Source organism: Antedon mediterranea, chromosome 10 (genome assembly GCF_964355755.1).
Source record: "Antedon mediterranea chromosome 10, ecAntMedi1.1, whole genome shotgun sequence".
Classification (NCBI taxonomy): Eukaryota; Metazoa; Echinodermata; class Crinoidea; order Comatulida; family Antedonidae; genus Antedon; species Antedon mediterranea.
In genome coordinates, this window is record NC_092679.1 from 16351507 (window position 1) to 16369257 (window position 17751).

A 17751-nucleotide genomic window follows, 5' to 3' on the forward strand; every position below is an offset into this window, starting at 1 on the left:
CAGGTGTATTTTTTTAGGTCCTCAGGACATTAAACATGTCGTACGATGCTGCCCAAGTTTGCCTTAAGACATAGATTACAGTATATGGTTCTCGTCAGCCGCACTCATGCACATTTTTATTGTACATTATGTATTTATTGGTTGTTTGTTTTTAACCTTTTCAGATTTTCAAAATGGTACTCAGGCTAATTCAAAACTATGGGTATCTATTTATATTCCCAACATTCGTTTACTTTGGATATTTAATGGATCAGAAGGCGGCGCGAGATTTAAGCGGATGGAAAAACCGCACACAATTATTCAAACGAGAACTGGGACCTAACGAAACAGACCCTTGGAAGTCAAAATAAAATTGTCATTGATAGAAATAAGACTACTGTTAATAAATAGTGCAGTTTACAGAATAAGATGGCGACGGATTAAATGAATTATTAAGAATGTTATATATCAAGTATGTTCCAACAGCCAACAAAATAACTGCCAATTATCTTTTGAGTTGGAAACTGATCTAGATTTCATTTTTTGATGTGGAGCTATTATTAACATGAAAGAAAGTCTACAGTAAGGATGGTTTTCAATTTAGATCACATGGTAGTTGATTTGACTTTTGACAGCAAGATTTGTCCTTTAATTTAACAGTTTTGCAAGTGATTCATTACTTGGATTTTACAATACAAGTTTCAAGTATTATCAGTATGGCTTAATACCTGTGGAACAATAGAAAATGCATTGCAACATTTTGCTCTAGATGTAGACAGCTCAAATTCACCCATATTTCACAATGTGAAAGAAACAAACAGATTAAACAATATCAAAAACAACCAGTTATAGAAATCACATAATTTTATTTAAAAATATAATACATCTGCTGTATTTAAATCCCTCAACTATGCACTGTATAAAAAAATGTATACCAGATATTACAATTATGATTGTTATTAAATATGTTACATATTTTTTGTTAAGAATCTGATTTAATAGAACTGATTCTACTAGTAACATCCAAACATTTATTCCTTAAAAATGATAACATAAAACATGATTTTGCAAACACATTGTGTAATAATGTTAATAAAATAGGTTGTTTATCAAAATGTTGTCAGCAGTTTCATTTTATTATGATACAATGTCGTTTTCTCCCTATCTCATTGCTAATAATCTTTTACTCTTTAACTTTGAAACGGATTCTAGTTTCCGCAGAGCTTCTGTCCTTTTGTTTGCCTTTTCCAGTCGTTCTTTGAGTGCTTTTGACATTGCTATACCACCGTTCACTTCATTTTCTTTGCCTGGCATTTTAAAGTGAACTTTCTTGGGCGATTCCTTTGTCTTCAACACCCTGCTTGGATGCATTTCGTCTGAAAACACTAAGTGATGAATAGAAATAAAAAATATAAACGTTCGAATAAAAACAAAAGGTGTGAGTTAATCTTGTGTGTTGTAGTGTTGCTATATTGTACGGCTAGAATGGTATTGAGGAAAATGGTGTCTTGGTACGCTCTCTATATTGAGTAAAGTAATACAGTGCAATTCAATATGCCAAGCTTCTGAAAATGTCCTACAGATTAGCTATGAGACAAACTGGTCGTCTTTAAGTAATGGGGCTTGTATAAGGGGATTGAAATCAAATAATTGGTCTGTACCCACAGCATTTCCTTAACTTATACCAACCAATTTCGTCAGCTGTAAGGAAGCAGTCTGCTTCCTTACAGCTGACGAATATCTAATGAATATCATCAAATGATAGAAAGATAAACGGTTTTGAAAAAAAAATAAATTATTGCAACAAACTTTTATGAAGACATCAATTTATATTAAAACCACATGCCACTAAATATTATATAATAATTGAATTCACATTTATTAGACAATACATAGTTACATTTTGTTATAAATAAATACTATTAAATACAATCTATATAAATATCTGGACTACTACTGTACTACTACTAATAACTTGTGACATGATATAACAAACATATAAATATACTTTTGAATTGATTGTTCATATACTGTATGTTTCCATTAAATTATAAATTAAATATTTAAAAAGAAATTGGTATGACATGATATTAACAATATACTGTAAAAATAAATTCTGTACTGAAATACATTTTTTTTCCAATTGCAATTTCTTAAATTTTCAAAACTAGCTCACTGCATGTAAGAGTAATTTTTATATTCAAATTTGTGTGAATGACCCTAGGGTTCTAAAAACTGTAAACAAGGTTTTAAGGGTACATTTCCACGAAACAGTATGTTTTAATGATATACATTGGTTGAATTTCCATAAGATTAGTATGAGGGTATATACTTTGAGGGTACTGTACTCTCTATACAAATTTGATAAGATGAGGGTATAGGCCTATACCTAGAGGGTACTCTATATACAAATTTGAATACATATTTTCTGCAAATGGACTTATTGTTCATTATTTTGCTGCCCTAATACATGGAAATTAAATAGATAATTCTCGAGTCCAACATTGTTTCTACTTTATAAGCAATGATATGTCTTGGCACTCCCGGTCTTGTCTTTTATAAAGTCTGGATACCCCACAAACGGAGAATGATATGCTTGCGTTTTAATTTGCTGGGAATTGATTGAGGCTAAACATACTTGGAGTTGTTGTTGGTTAGTGGATATACAGGTAGTGGAGGAAGTTGGCGTATTTTGTCAACCTTTGAATAATGTTCGCCAACAAACGCTTTATAACCAATACCTTTTTCAGATTTGAGTTCGTGTACCCGGATGTTCGTCTTCAGAACCTGGCATTGTTTAAACATGGCTTCAGCTCTACAAAGAAATAATAGATGCATTAATAACGTATAATATTTGTGTGATGCACTCAAATATGGTAGTGTTATTATTATTATTATTATTATTATTTATTGCCAAAAACCAGTTACAAACAAACAAAAACACAGAAACTAAGGGAGTAGACAGGAACCTAAAAGTGAACCTAATCACTATAACAAGAGTTCAGGTTCCGTACTCCCAAAGTAACAACAATGATATAAAATAAACTATATAAAAATATTTAAATAACAAATAGACGAATCAACAGTGTTATGACATCGTGTCCATAATATGGAACATTACTTTTGTCATATAAAGTTTGATAGTGTACACATAGTTTAAAGCTCTGTTTACACTATCAAACTTTATGCGATACATAAAGTTTGATAGTGTACATATAGTTTAAAGCTCTGTTTACACAATCAAACTTTATGCGATACATAAAGTTTGATAGTGTAGACTAAGTTTAAAGCTCTGTCTACACTAACAAACTAGTTTGACAAAAAAAAAAGTGATGTGCCCAAATATGGTAGTGATATTTTGTTTTTGTCACATAAAGTTTGATAGTGTAGACGGAGTTGAAAGCTCTGTCTACACTATCAAACTTTATGACAACAAAATATGCCTGTATATGGACATGATGATTTCATACCATATTTGGACAGATCACTACCATATTTGAGCACATCACACTTTTTTGTCAAACCAGTTTGTTAATGTAGACATAAGTTTAAGAGAGACAAAGTAATCACCTTTCAAATTTTTCATCTATTAACTTTTCTCGGATATTGAGTGTCTTTTCTTTCGTTTCCAGTTCTCGTTCACGCTGATCCAATTTTCTTTCTCGTTCCTCGATCTGTTTTTCTCTCAATGTTAACAACTCATCTTGTTGCTGTTGTAAATCTAGTTGTGTTGATGATCTTCTTTCATTATCCTTTCTTAATCGTGGATGTTTTAGAATTTCTTCAATAGTTGGCCTAAGGATGGACTGTAATAAAATACTTTTTGTTTAAAGATTTTAATGTCTCCCAAAAACATGAAAAATAAAGATTAATTAAATCAGATTTTGAATAGGTTATTTTGTAGTTTTAATAAAGTTATCTTTCGTAGAAAAAAACCCCTGATTTTTCATTTTTTAATGTTTTCACTTAAAAATGACAAAATAAATAGTTAAATTCAACCAAAAAACCCATTGACTTGCAGCCAATTTGACATTTTTTGCTTATTACAGTTTTTTTATGGAAATAAATTTCTAATGTCAAAGTAGATAACTATTATGAGACATTAATTAAAATGCATATTCAACAACAATTTTTATAATAATTATTTTTTCACGGGGACAATACATCTTTAAAGATGTATTTTCCTTCAAAACACACTTTACACTAAGATAAATAAAATCAAACATTTTTTTAGTTAAGTTATTCACTTTCACTGAAAATGGGAGGTGCTATGTTGAAAGGGTAGCTCTGTAACAATTCTATTGTTATAGAAGAAAGTGTCTACTCTAAGTTTATGGTTGTCTGAAAAGGTTCAGTAGTTAAAAAAAGAAATGAGACCTAAAGAATGTTCAATGTTTAGTAAATAAGGCGTGCAGAATAACTAAACAGATCATTGGATTTGATGATGTTTGTAACGTCAAAATCTATAAGGTCATTGCCATAATGAAAGATGAGGGCTACACATTGTAGAAAAAAACGCTTCCTCAATTCATTTTAATAACCGTTGTTAAGTCGTTGAATTTTGTTGCTATGTAATTTACCTCCGCCAAGGAGGTATATGTAATCGGTAGTGTGTGTTTGTTTGTTAGCAGGATTACACAAAAAGTAATTACAAAATCTTTACCAAAATGAATATACAGATAGATATGTGTTCAAGGACCATTCCATTAAATTTTGGGACCATGGTCCCAATTCTGGACCACTTTTTGAGTATACTTTTCCGACCTGCTAGTGTTAAAAGATATGTAACAAGTAAACTGAAATTGCATTTTCTCGAGAACTACTTGTCCAAAAAACTTCATTTTTGTACAAGAGGCAAGAGTTATAATTTGTGATTTGTAATTTTAAAACATAATTTGATTTAATGTGCTAAAGTTTTTTGATGTGAGTAGTTTAAAAACCTATTTCTTTTCAAATTCACTCGTTTGATTTTCGCGTTGCTGTTCTATTGTTGTCAACTGAAGCTATTGTTAATTGAAAGGCTTGTTACATAACCATTACACCAAACTTGCATACACACGCTTGTAGTGAAATTAGCCTAAATCACAAACAGCATTAAGACACATATATATATATATATATATATTTACCGGAGAAATCTTATGTAGGAGAATTTTACAATAGGCGGAGGTATGCACTCTCGGAGTGGCTTTCTAGTTTTTATTGTATTAACCTTTTAACTTTGAGCAATTGTATGTCACAGAAATTTTCGTATGGACAAATAAAATGAACTATATAAACTTAAGCAACAACATTTAATATGTGGTTAAGCAGAACAAGTGTCATGAATTAAGTTTTTTAAAAGTAGTGCTACATAATGTTATAAGATAGGAGATTCACAAAAATTGACTCTCATGTATCTTTGTCTTTCAATAAAACAAACAACTTACATTCACTTTTAACATTTGTGTTATAAGTATGTTCAGGTCACTGCTATACTGGTGGGGAATTCTCTTAAACGTTCCTTCTTTGATTTTAACTGAAAGTGCCTTTTGATTATTAGCAGTAAATGGTGGGCTGAAAAGATAAAAAATTCATATCATTCATGTGCCAATATATGGACATATCACTAACATATTTGGGCACATCACACTTTTTATGTCAAACTAGTTTACCATATGATATTTATTACTAACCTGAGAGCACAGAGCTCATGGATGAGACAACCAAGAGACCAAATGTCTGATTTCTCATTATAAGATTGGTGATTCATTTGTTCCTGAAAACACAATAAATTGCTTTAAACCTCTGTCTACACTATCAAACTAGTTTGACCAAAAAGTGTGATGTTCACAAATATGGTAGTGATATGACATCCATCATGGGCACATCACTTTTTTGTCACATAAAGTTTGATAGTGTTGACAGAACTTAAAGCTATTAAATTAGTGTAATGAATATTTAGTCAATGTCTTTGAAATACAGTCAGTAACATCCAATTAAAGATTCTAATCGCTTAAACGCACACAAAACAAGCCATGAAATATCCTAACTCACTGGCGACATGTAGTATGGTGTGCCAACAAATGTTTTCGCAAAACTAGTATCATGTGACAGAACACGAGCCAATCCAAAGTCGCCTAACTTGACGTTATGGTTAGCATCAAGAAACACATTGGCTGGTTTCAGATCTCTGTGTAGGATTGCTCGGCCAGAACCTCGTCTATGACATTCTTGCAAAGCTGATGTGATTTGCGAAAGTATTTTCCAAACAAAATCCTCATCCAGATATTTCCTAAAAAATACAGTTAATAATTTAACAGATTTAAAAAATAATATTTAATAAGAAAAAATTTTATGGTTTTCAAGTTTCAAAACATTTATTTATTTATAAAAGATAATAACGCACAATGCAATAAAATAATGATATACAAGGTCAGAGTTTGAACACATCAGCCGCTCAGATTTTGGTCGCAGGAACAGTTTATGAACAGTACACTTCCCATCACGTAAAATGTAGTCCTCTCGTGTTGCACAATAATTTCAAAATCATGGGTATGGCATGGCAACATAAAAACTCGTACTTATTGGTTTAGTCATAATACTTACCTGCCTTTTTTACATCTTGGAAATCAGTGATATGATAAATGGATACCATGATAAATCTGTAGTCTTATTGTGTTGCACAACAATTTAAAAAAAACAAAACCCTGTTAATGGCATGCCACACAACATAAAAACTAATATGGTGCGCTAATTATGACAAAACAAAGTACTGTACAACAATATTTACCTGTCTTTTTTACGTCTTGAAATCAGTGATGATAAATCTCCACCCTCACAAAATTCCATTACAATGTAGATGGTAGATTTACTTCGATCAACTATTCGATCATAGTAACGAACAATGTGCTGGTGTTTTAACTCTCTCAATAGGTTGACCTCTGACACAAGCATCTGCTTTTCCGTTTCTGACATGGTTCCATAATCCATCTCCTTCCATAGCAAAATCTATTAATTTGTTTTTGAAAATCTATTTAGTCCTTTTACTATTGCATCCAGTCAACAATTATCAAGGTGTGACATACAAAAATCTATACAAACTAACTGGTCTTTTACTATTGCATCCAGTCAACAATTATCAAGGTGTGACATACAAAAATCTATACAAACTAACTGGTCTTTTACTATTGCATCCAGTCAACAATTATCAAGGTGTGACATACAAAAATCTATACAAACTAACTGGTCCTTTGGGATCTATTAAGGTGACACTTTTCCAGTGAATTGAATTTTCTGCAATATTTTAACACCATATGGTAAACCATATTCATGGGGATCACTATTGAGGACAGACTTTGTACAGTAGGGTCTTCAACGTCTCATTTTAATAGGGTTCTATAGAAAGAAATTTGTTTCATTGTACTGTATATATATATATATACACATGTTAATGTTATTTCTCGATATTTTAATATATATATATTAATTTCTAAAACTGGCTGCATCTATGCCTAGTCGGAGATAAAATCCCTCCAGGCTAAATAGCTCTCCTGTATGTTATGATATCGGTGTATTGTAAGCCGGTTAGATGGCTGAATAGGCAGTGCTTGCGTTTCGCAATGTCATGCTGTAGTGTTAGAAAAAAAGCATTCATAAAATATTAATACATCATTACAACCTTTCCATCTGCTTTTCGTCGTATTTTCTTACAGGTACCATATGAGCCGCTGCCAATCTTGTATAGTATTTCATAATCTTCCAGTCTTGAAGGCATTGTTACAATCTGAAACATTTAAAATGACAAAAGGTTTGAAAATACAGCAATATAATGAATTGGCAAAGAAAAATGATGGCAGATAAAGTTTCCAGCAAAATTCACAATTTTACCATTTTTAAACTAAATATAATGTAGTGTAAAATTGAATAATTTACCTCCGCCAAGGAGGTATAGGTAATCGGTAGCGTGTGTTTGTTTGTTAGCAGGATTACTCAAAAAGTAATTACAAGATCTTTACCAAAATGAATATACGGATAGATATGTGGTCAAGGACCATTCCATTAAATTTTGGGACCATTTGGGACCATGGTCCCAATTCTGGACCACTTTTTCGGTATACTGTTCAGACCTGCTAGTGTTAAAAGATAGGACAGAATTTTCCAAAAGCCGGTGAGCAGTCTTAAAGTAACAAATAAACTAAAATTGCATTTTCTCGAGAACTACCTTGTCCAAAAAACTTCATTTTTATATAAGAGGCAAGAGGTTTAATTTGTGATTTGTAAATTTAAAACATAATTTGATTTAATGTGCACGTTTTTTTGATGCGAGTAGTTTAAAAAACCTATTTCTTTTCAAATTCACTCGTTTGATTTTCACGTTGCTGTTCTATTGTTAGTCAACTGAAGCTATTGTTAATTGAAAGGCTTGTTACATAACCATTACACCAAACTCGCATACACATGCTTGTTGTGAAATTAGCCTAAATCACAAACAGCATTAAGACACAGACAAATATATATATATATATTTCTTTTTTACCAGAGAAATCTTATGTAGGAGAATTTTACAGTAGGCGGAGGTATGCACTCTTGGAGTGTCTTTCTAGTTATTATAAGTGATTTTTAATCTTTTATTAGAGAATTGTGTTGTTTCTGTGTTGTAAAATTTGTTTGTTGTTTCTGTGTATTTTTACTTTTTTATTTCTATATTTTTATGATGATATGCATACATTACCAGTTTTTCCAAAGGAAATCTCTTTTTAATGGACAAATAAAGATATTATTCTATGACTATGAAATATTAAGAGAGTATGTAGGTAGAATGATATTGGATTATTTCCATCCAAAAATCCATATTTAGGCTATACTTACTGTAGTGTACTTTTAGGTCCAAATCTGAAAATAAAAAAAAATGATGTGATGATTCCTGGGCCTGGCAATACCTGTCCTAGCTTTTATACCTAAATGACCGGCATTCAGGCTAGCCTAGGCTAAAACCTAGCCTCTTTCTAATACTTGGCCATAGGCCTATATCAGAAAATGTTGACGGCCGTTTCGGTCACACACCGCTAGGCCTAGCCTAGGCTAGGAGTAGTAGTAGTACTACTAAGTAGTAGACTAGCGGAGAGACTACCTAGCTAGCTAGGCCTCTAGCTAGGAGCTACGTTCAAACATGATTTTCTGTTACTAAATCAATCAAAAAATACTAATTTGTTAGTGATTTATCAATCAACTAGTTTGTATACTAAAATATTTAGGCAAACATTGATTTAGTTAACACTTTCATAACATGTAAATTAACCCAAAAACTCACCAACATAAATAGCTTTTCTACATTAAACAGAAATTGTTTTCATAAAGAAATTCCGGCTTTTAAAGATGCCGCATTTCTTCTTGATTCTTATTGGTTACTTGAATTTCATAAGGCGATTTCTATTGGATACAAATATAGGTCAAGGTTTATTAGACTGTTGTACTTCAAAAAGAAAATGATGAAATAATTTCAGATGATTAAAAATTGTAATTTTGTAAATTAAAAATATTTTATACATTTCACATTACTCAATTTAGTAATTCATTGAAATAAATGATTATTAATGTACCAGTAATATATTTTACTAATGTTTGTCATACAGAAAATAAAGTCGGTCCCTTTTTGTAAATGGTTAAATCTAAATGATTCTCAAAATCTCGTTTTTGTAAACAACATGGACGACGATCCGATGGATTCGATCTTTCACGAAAAAGTAATTGATTAAAGTCTTAAAATAAATTAAACATAACAAATACATTTAATATTTTGAAATGTATTTGCTTTATACACATTTTCTGTTAAAAACTTTACGTCTGCTCTGCATTATGTTGATTATTAGTGTGCTAAGCCTTACTAGCAGGCTAGGTGAGACTCGTCGTAATCGGACGGAAGTACCCAGCCCGGCCCGGTGGTGGTTTGGGTGCGTATGTACCGGCCGACAGTTTGGCGGTGACGCTACCGGCCAATGGCTAGCATAAAACAATGTAATTTAGTTAATTTAAAGCATATAATTATGTTAAATTCGCGTTTAATAGTACTTTATTTGGATCTTACATTTTTTTTATTTTGTGCATTTAATTTATTTGGTTTGAAAAACAGTAGAGTAGCGCCAAATTATAATATAATTATAAATAATAAAAAAATGACCACATCGTTAACGTTTTCTTTCTCTTGCAGCAAGAAGGTTCTTTATGTGCACAGCATTGCCTAAATTCACTCTTACAAGGTAAGGAAAACAAATAAAAACAATTCATCAGAATATAAGAATATATTAAATGTTTACGACATTAAATTGTGGAGATGGGATCATCTAGATCTAGGCCTACTCTAATTAGTATTACGAGGTTTACACATGTATTTAAATGAATTTTTGAGACGGGATCATTTACTCCAATTACGAGGGTTTGCGTAGTATGTATACTAGAGAATCTTTTAATATGTGTATTATATTGAGCTGTATTGTAAGGGATTTTACAAAATAATTTTAAATGTCATTTTTAGGACAGTATTTTAGTGCCGTGGATCTTGCAGATATTGCACAACAGTTAGATGAAGCTGAACGCGAGAGAATGGCAGAGGGAGATGTCACATCTCAAGAATACCAACAATTCCTACAGGTACAGGTAGACCTAGTAGTATACCTTTAAGAAGACACCATTTTGTTATATACCGTAATGGAAAATTGTATATGAGGAATGATTAGAAAATTAATCCAGGATCTAGACACCCCTCTGAACTCTGTTTATAATAAATTTAAATAAATTTACGATGATGATATTATTATGTACCAACTTTTGTACCAACTTTCAAGCAATTAAATTATTATTATTATTTAATTATTGATGTCTATGTTTATCATTTCTTAGCAACCATCTAGCAACATGGATGATAGTGGATATTTTTCTGTTCAAGTAATCAGTGGTGCTTTAAAAATCTGGGGTCTTGAGATCATGCCTTTTGCAAGTAGAGATGCTATAGGTGCTACAGTTAGTCCTGAGTAAGTTATTTTTTAATTAAAGAGATTTTCGACGATCTAACTAGGTCAGGTCAATCAATGTGTTGTCGGTCGTCGCCTGGACCTAGAAACCAGAAAAACTGTGTTCTGGGTGGGGAGCAATACATCCCAGTATGTGCACAATGAATTAACATAAGTTTGCTTATTGGAAATCGAAAGCTCCCTTAAAGATGTATTGTCCCTTTGACTAATTCCCCCCCCCCCCCCCCCCCCCAAATTTTTTTTTTTAATTTCGAAAAAAAGTGGGTCATTTTGAAGTATCATAATAGTTATTAACTTTCACCAAAAATTAGTCAAAAAAAAAATAATTTAACCGAAATACAGATGTTTTTTTGTTCAAAAAATAACTTTGACTTCCAGTCAAAGTTTTCAATCAAAACATATCCCATAATGCAATGCGCTTGTTTGGCTACTCTGTACCGTATTTTCCGGAGTATAGGTCGAGACTTTGTGGGAAAATTTTAATTGCAAAATCGGGGGGTCGACTTATACTCCGACCATGCGATTTTTGAAAAAAATCAGGCCGAAAAAATATGTTCAAAAGCCGTCAGCTGTCAAGGCCCAGCAAGGTCAGTGGCCTATCATCAATCACTCACAGAAGTTTTCAATTTAATACCTAGGCCTACATTGTACAAAATAATACAACTCCAACAAGTACTGATCAATAAAATATTAATATATCACAATGACTCATTTTGATGTTAATATTACGCTTTTAAGATAATTAAGAATAAATAGTTTTCTTTATGCTTCTTATTCACTCTCGCGAAAACATCGTAACACACACCACAGACGTCGGAATGTCCATGCAGCATGTTTGTTATTGCGCGATATTTTCATCTATACACATGCGCAGTTTGTTTGTTTGTTCGTAATTACAATTACTGCGCATGTCTATTCATAAAATAAATTCTCCTTAGTCGGGCGCGTGTACATTTACAGATAACGCGATTTACAACTACTCGCCTGTACAATTAATAAGCCTCCTAACGGAAAACTCGTTTTAATTTATTCGAGTGACGCGAAAAACATCGCTGATGGCAAGTAACGCTACATCGCTGTCATTTATTATAGGCTGGTGAAGACGGCGGCGAAGTCGTCGTCATTACGTCCGTCCGATATTGATTAGGCCTACACTTTAATAATATAAACAAATAACCACATTTCATACATTTCTAGCCCTCTTTGAACTTTAAAGTAAGTTGTGTTATTAGCCGATTTTGGGGGTCGACTTATATTCAGGTCATACCAAAACAACGATATTCTAGGCCAAAGTTGGGGGTCGACTTATACTTGGGGTCGACCTATACTCCGGAAAATACGGTATGCATAATCATAAAACTTCCTCGCGATCTGTGTGAAAACACCTTCTCAACCGTGATGAGTTGTAAACAATCCTAATTAACATCATGCATAATGCATACTCATGGTTTGAAATCTTTGTTTACTTTCGCTTGCGACGATTTCTCAGACGAAATGTAATCTAATTAATTTACCTGTTAATTACGTAAACTGTTGTTTTTGGCTCGAATTTTCGACTTAAAGTGAATAACTTCAATATTACTTTGATATGGCCAATTTAAATTTAGAATATTTTTTTTTTCTTTTTTTGTGTTTCAAGGGACAATACATCTTTAGCTCTGTCAATACTATTAAACTAGTTTGGAAAAAAAGTGTGATGTGCCCAGATATGGTAGTGATATGACATCATCATGTCCATATGTGAACATCACATTTTTTTTCACATAAAGTTTGATAGTGTAGACAATGACAACCAGCTAAATAGGGAGTCGTGGTTCTGCTAATGCTAGGTACATGCAAATTGAAAAATGTGATATAAATGCCACTATATTAATTACCACATCTTACTTTTAATCTTGTGAAGCAATAACAATATTTTATTATTTTAAGGAAAGAAAGATGTTTTATTTGTAATTACAAGGACCACTGGTTGACCATCAGAAAACTAGGACAACAGTGGTTTAATTTAAATTCACTTTTATCAGGACCAGAATTAATAAGTGACACTTATCTGTCAATGTTTTTAGCGCAACTTAAAAATGAAGGTAAGACTTTGCTATAATTATAAAATTTACTACTGTTAGAAAAAATATAAAAGAAACATACCGTAATATATATTAACTATGATTTGGTTAATTTGATACCGCAAAATGTATATAAGTACTAATCATGGCATGGTACTAGGGATAGCACTACATGTCTCCCCCATTCTTACCAAAAAATCGTACAAGTAATCCATAGCCTTATGGCAAGGGTTCGGGACTCGCTTGCTCCATGGTTCTCGGATTAGCCTAAAGCCCTGTCTGCACTATCAAACTTAATGTGTCAAAAAAATGTGATGTGCCCATATATGATGACGATGATGATGTCATATCACTACCATATTTAAGCATAGCACTACCATATATGGGCACATCAAACTTTTTTGATACATAAATTTTGATAGTGTAGACAAGGCTTTAGGATAGGTCCAGTGTACAAAAATGCTTGTGTACAATTTAAAGGACCTTTACTGTACATTTTTTTAGACGAGTACCCCTGTGTACTAGCTCACACAGCCACTATCGTGGACAGGTGAGAGAGCGCAAGAATTGACCCTTAGAGGGAAAGTATAGCATTTAAGTCCACAGCGCCATGAGCAATGATCGTAATCAGATTGGTACAAATGGAAATTGATGTAACATCAATTAGGTTATTATATTATTATTATATTATATTAATCTTTTTCAGGTTATTCAATATTTGTAGTAAGAGGACATTTACCCGATTGTGAAGCAAATAATATATTAAATTTAGTAAAAGCTGTACAAAGATCAAAACCAAAGTATGTTAATGATAAAAGTCAAGGACATTCCAAAGAAGGTAGGAGTACAGATGGATTCTCAGAAGATGACCTACAACGAGCATTAGAAGCCAGTAAAGAGTATCTGACAAATCCGCAAGAAGATCAACAGACCAGTGTACGAGGTCGGTTTAAATACTTAGGCAAATTAAATATTTATTAGGTCCTGTTTCTGCTGCATAAAAATAACCGGTTAAAAACGGTGTGAATAAATTAACCCCAATTTCATGGGACAGAAACAGGACAATTTTTTAGTAACCGGTTAAATGGAAACGTAAATATAACTATTACAAACACCCATTCAATTTAATGCAATTTAACCGGTTATTGCTGTGCAACCTTTCGCTGCAATACAAAATAATGGTTATTTTATTGACAGCTGCTGACCTTGAGTCAACCACACTGCAGTAACTTTTAAATTAACTGCCAGGACCATTTTCGTTTTTGGGTAATGCCAACGATTTCGGATTTAAACGGTTATTTTAGAGCAAAAATTGAGCAGAAATGCCACGTCAATATAAAAATTACACTATGGCAGCAACAACATACCCAATGATAACCTAGGCAATTCAGTCACTATCCTTCTTAAAGCTACTTTCACATCGTTAGTGCCTCCTTTCCATTACAAATCTGGATTAGTAATACGTACACAAATAATTTGGTATTCTAATTAATAAATTTATTTATTTTTTGTTTATATATAGAACACAGTCCAACAGATTTAATTCCTGATGTGGATGAGCTTAGGAAAAAGCGAGAGAATTTCTTTAAAAAGTAAGTATGATGATCTTGAGGTGCCGTGTTCTGCAAAAAATTCCCTTCATATAATATTTCAAATTGTTATGCCAAAACAGTATACTGTATTTAATATACAATATATTTAAACCTTGATAAATTTATTGAATGGGGATCTTGAGGTGCCATTTCCTGCCAAATTTCATTCACATTACATGATATAAGATTTAAAATTACTATGAGTTTTTTAATAAGATATGTACCCAATATTTAAAATTACTATGCCAAAATAGTTTTAAAAAAAATATATATATACCAAATATTTAAACCTTGATGAATTTCTTTAAAATGTAAGTATGGGGATCTTGAGGTGCCATCTCCTGCCATTTTCCAGTCAAATGATATTTACATGGTATATAATATATAACAATAGGTATATATTTACAGTACTGTACCAATATTTAAACCTTGATACATTTTTTGTTTTAACTCTAAATTTTAGACAGCAAGATAAAAGTTTAACAAGTGGATCAACTAGTAGTGATTCAAAGATTTTAGAAAATTTAGAAACAAATCAATCGCCAAAGAAAGATGATGTTGTGGATGAGGAGTCTGAAGATGCCATGCTACAAGCAGCCATTGAACTATCAATGAGCAAACCAAATTAGACGACCTAAAATAATATATTATGTCAGCTAAGCATCCAGATTTTTTTGTTGCTGATTTTGTGTAAATGATCTAATTATATTCCTTTTAATTAGGAAACCACTTCTAAAAAATAGGAGGAGGAGGGGGGGGGGGGGGGGTGCTACAAATTACAAAAAAGGCCAAGACTATAGGATAGGATTGCCACCTAAGGATAGTGAATGAATTCGCCTATGGTTATCCTTGGCAATTTGCCTAAATAAATAAACAAAAGCATATTCCAACATTTACCGTAAATGTGATATGATATATTCTCTATTTGTTTTGTGATAAGAGCATTTATTATTATTACTGTGTATATTAATTATGACTAAAACCTGTATTTTATTTGCTGTACAGCACCAACAGGTGTATATGAATATTGCATAATTATATTTTAATAACAATGCATAGCTACTAGATATACTTTATGATGGGAAAAACAAAATGTATTGGTTATATTATATACAAAATTCAAGTACTTACCACCTCTAGATGGTATATGTACTACTTAAATAAATCATTACAATGTGCCTTTTTAAATTCAAATACACCAGCTATATATTCAACACCATGACGAAAGGTATTCAAATATTGGCCAACTGTGTATTAGTTTTGAAACTAGTAAATATCATAAAAATTAGGAATTTGAATAATAAAGGACACTGCAGTCCAACCCTCCCTAACCCTAATCTGGGTTTGAGAAAGAATCTGGTCAAGTTGATTGTATTACCACAGAGCTATCAAATTAATATTCAGCTTCATTGTAACACAGTAAATGGAACGTGTGTTCAGCAATTGTTGCTATATGCATTTATTTACATTTCAAAGGGAAGAGCTTAGTTTGTTATAAAGGGAATGGAGTGTTGCAGTAAAACTGGATGCGAGTGCAGAGGGTAATAAATAATTTATGACAGAAAGTGGACATTCGGACAAAAGTGATTGATGGACAAATTTAATTAGGGCATTAGGGTATTATACATTATCATCCATTTAGATAAAACTAAATATATATATTATTCGATTTAACAAATGTGTGTTTTTGTATGTATTAATAATTTTACAAACAATTTTGGCAAAAAATTTGTACATTGTTTCAATTTTAGCACATACACATTTCTCGCCATATACATTTTTATGGCTATTAAAATATATATTTGATTGTGACTGTTAATTCTATAAATTAAGTAAGGGCACCATAGCTGCTGCACAATAGCTACAATAATAATACGCAACTGATGGTATTTTCAAGTATGTTTGTATAAATAATTTATACTACTACAGATTATTTCTGTAGATTTATTGAATTGTTGTTACCAATTTTTTTTAATTCATTTATCCAGGAAGGTGGGTTGGGGTTAGATATCAAAATTTACATCATTTTTTTGTTATTTATGAAATTATATATACAGTGACACTATTTTTTGCTTTGAAAATATGTTGTATTTCATTGGAATACAGAGTTTTGTTAATTAAAACTATGTTTTTTTTATGAAACAATACATTACGGTATACGTTAAGATTTTCATAATTACATGCCTGGTGAAAAATGTATAGTCTTTTAAAGGCATTACTGTTTATCACAATAAATCATTTAGTATTCACAATGCAAATAAATTAAAACACATTTTTAAACTATTATTTTCTGTAGTCTTCTTATGCTAGTATTTTTTATGGTAAGTAGTAAAATGGACACACAGACCTTTGTATTAAGAACATATTCAATGAAAGGTCTGTGAAAGAGAGACAGCCGCCTCTTAGGCCCTGTACATGCTGCCTAGTATTTACTATACATAAATATAAAAATCCCTGACAAATAAATCTAAAAGGCTTGGTTTTTTAATTTATTTTATTCGAAGTTTTCCAATTACAAAATGCATAAACTATATCATGCTTGTAAGTCAAGAGGCTTAGAGAGTGGAGTTGGTTTACAGTTGTGAGTTACAACCCTGGCACAAGGTCAGGATTGAACCCTGGCACCAGGTCAGGATTGAACCCTGCACCTAAACCATACAGCACAAATATGATAATAGTTAAAATACAATGCAACACAAATACAAATGAAAATCCTACCTTAATGTTGAGTCTAAAAATATGTTGGTACACAACTAGGTCTTGCTTGTCTGCTAGCCAAGGCTACACTGACTTGCACCAACACAGAGGCATGCTAAACAAAGAAAAGTCTACACCTGCATAATATGCAAATAAACTAGTGGCATATCTAGGAATTCTGACTTGCATAAAAAACTAATTTCTCAATGGTTCTAATCTAGATACAGGAAGTTTCTCTTCTAGATTAAAAAAATGTTATGCAACTGTAGTTCACAATTTTTATTTCATTATCACCTTTTACAAAACATTTTTATAATTAAAATATTAAAAAAACAAAACAATTAAATATAATATAAATTGAACATTGGAAAATAACAATGTAAACAAATTATATTAACGTCATTTGACAAT

The 17751-nt window shown here is 31.8% G+C and overlaps 2 protein-coding genes across 3 annotated transcripts; one reads left to right on the forward strand and one right to left on the reverse strand.

The window, feature by feature from the left end:
- Positions 1-832: 832 nt before the first annotated feature.
- Positions 833-9333, reverse strand: LOC140060548 (serine/threonine-protein kinase Nek2-like). 2 transcript variants are annotated; one of them, XM_072106811.1, is made up of 10 exons: positions 9272-9333; positions 8830-8853; positions 7640-7744; positions 6752-6969; positions 6016-6253; positions 5655-5737; positions 5409-5535; positions 3550-3785; positions 2721-2794; positions 833-1364 (listed from the first exon to the last, which is right to left on the reverse strand). In XM_072106811.1, exons 3-10 carry the CDS (start codon positions 7733-7735, stop codon positions 1141-1143), a joined length of 1296 nt encoding a protein of 431 aa, XP_071962912.1. In that variant the 5' UTR covers positions 7736-7744; positions 8830-8853; positions 9272-9333; the 3' UTR covers positions 833-1140. The 2 variants fall into 2 exon arrangements, with proteins under 2 accessions (XP_071962912.1, XP_071962911.1); XM_072106810.1 differs by lacking the exon at positions 8830-8853 and having other exon boundaries at positions 9272-9322.
- Positions 9334-9656: 323 nt separating this feature from the next.
- LOC140059986 (ataxin-3-like) lies at positions 9657-15367 on the forward strand. The gene is made up of 8 exons (XM_072106000.1): positions 9657-9704; positions 10169-10217; positions 10493-10608; positions 10858-10988; positions 12918-13072; positions 13758-13994; positions 14574-14643; positions 15107-15367. Exons 1-8 carry the CDS (start codon positions 9666-9668, stop codon positions 15270-15272), a joined length of 963 nt encoding a protein of 320 aa, XP_071962101.1. The 5' UTR covers positions 9657-9665; the 3' UTR covers positions 15273-15367.
- Positions 15368-17751: the final 2384 nt, after the last annotated feature.

What these genes read in the sequence shown, in the direction of transcription:
- LOC140060548 (XM_072106810.1), bottom strand. An exon ending in TCAAGACGTAAAAAAGACAG is followed by an intron (nt 6,254 to 6,751) that starts GTAAATATTGTT and finishes TGTATTTTTTAG; the next exon opens with GAAATATCTGGATGAGGATT. An exon ending in ATAGATGAAAAATTTGAAAG is followed by an intron (nt 2,795 to 3,549) that starts GTGATTACTTTG and finishes ATTTCTTTGTAG; the next exon opens with AGCTGAAGCCATGTTTAAAC.
- LOC140059986 (XM_072106000.1), top strand. Translation starts at nt 9,666, where the DNA reads ATGGACGACGATCCGATGGATTCGATCTTTCACGAAAAA. An exon ending in AGCGCAACTTAAAAATGAAG is followed by an intron (nt 13,073 to 13,757) that starts GTAAGACTTTGC and finishes AATCTTTTTCAG; the next exon opens with GTTATTCAATATTTGTAGTA. An exon ending in CGAGAGAATTTCTTTAAAAA is followed by an intron (nt 14,644 to 15,106) that starts GTAAGTATGATG and finishes TCTAAATTTTAG; the next exon opens with ACAGCAAGATAAAAGTTTAA.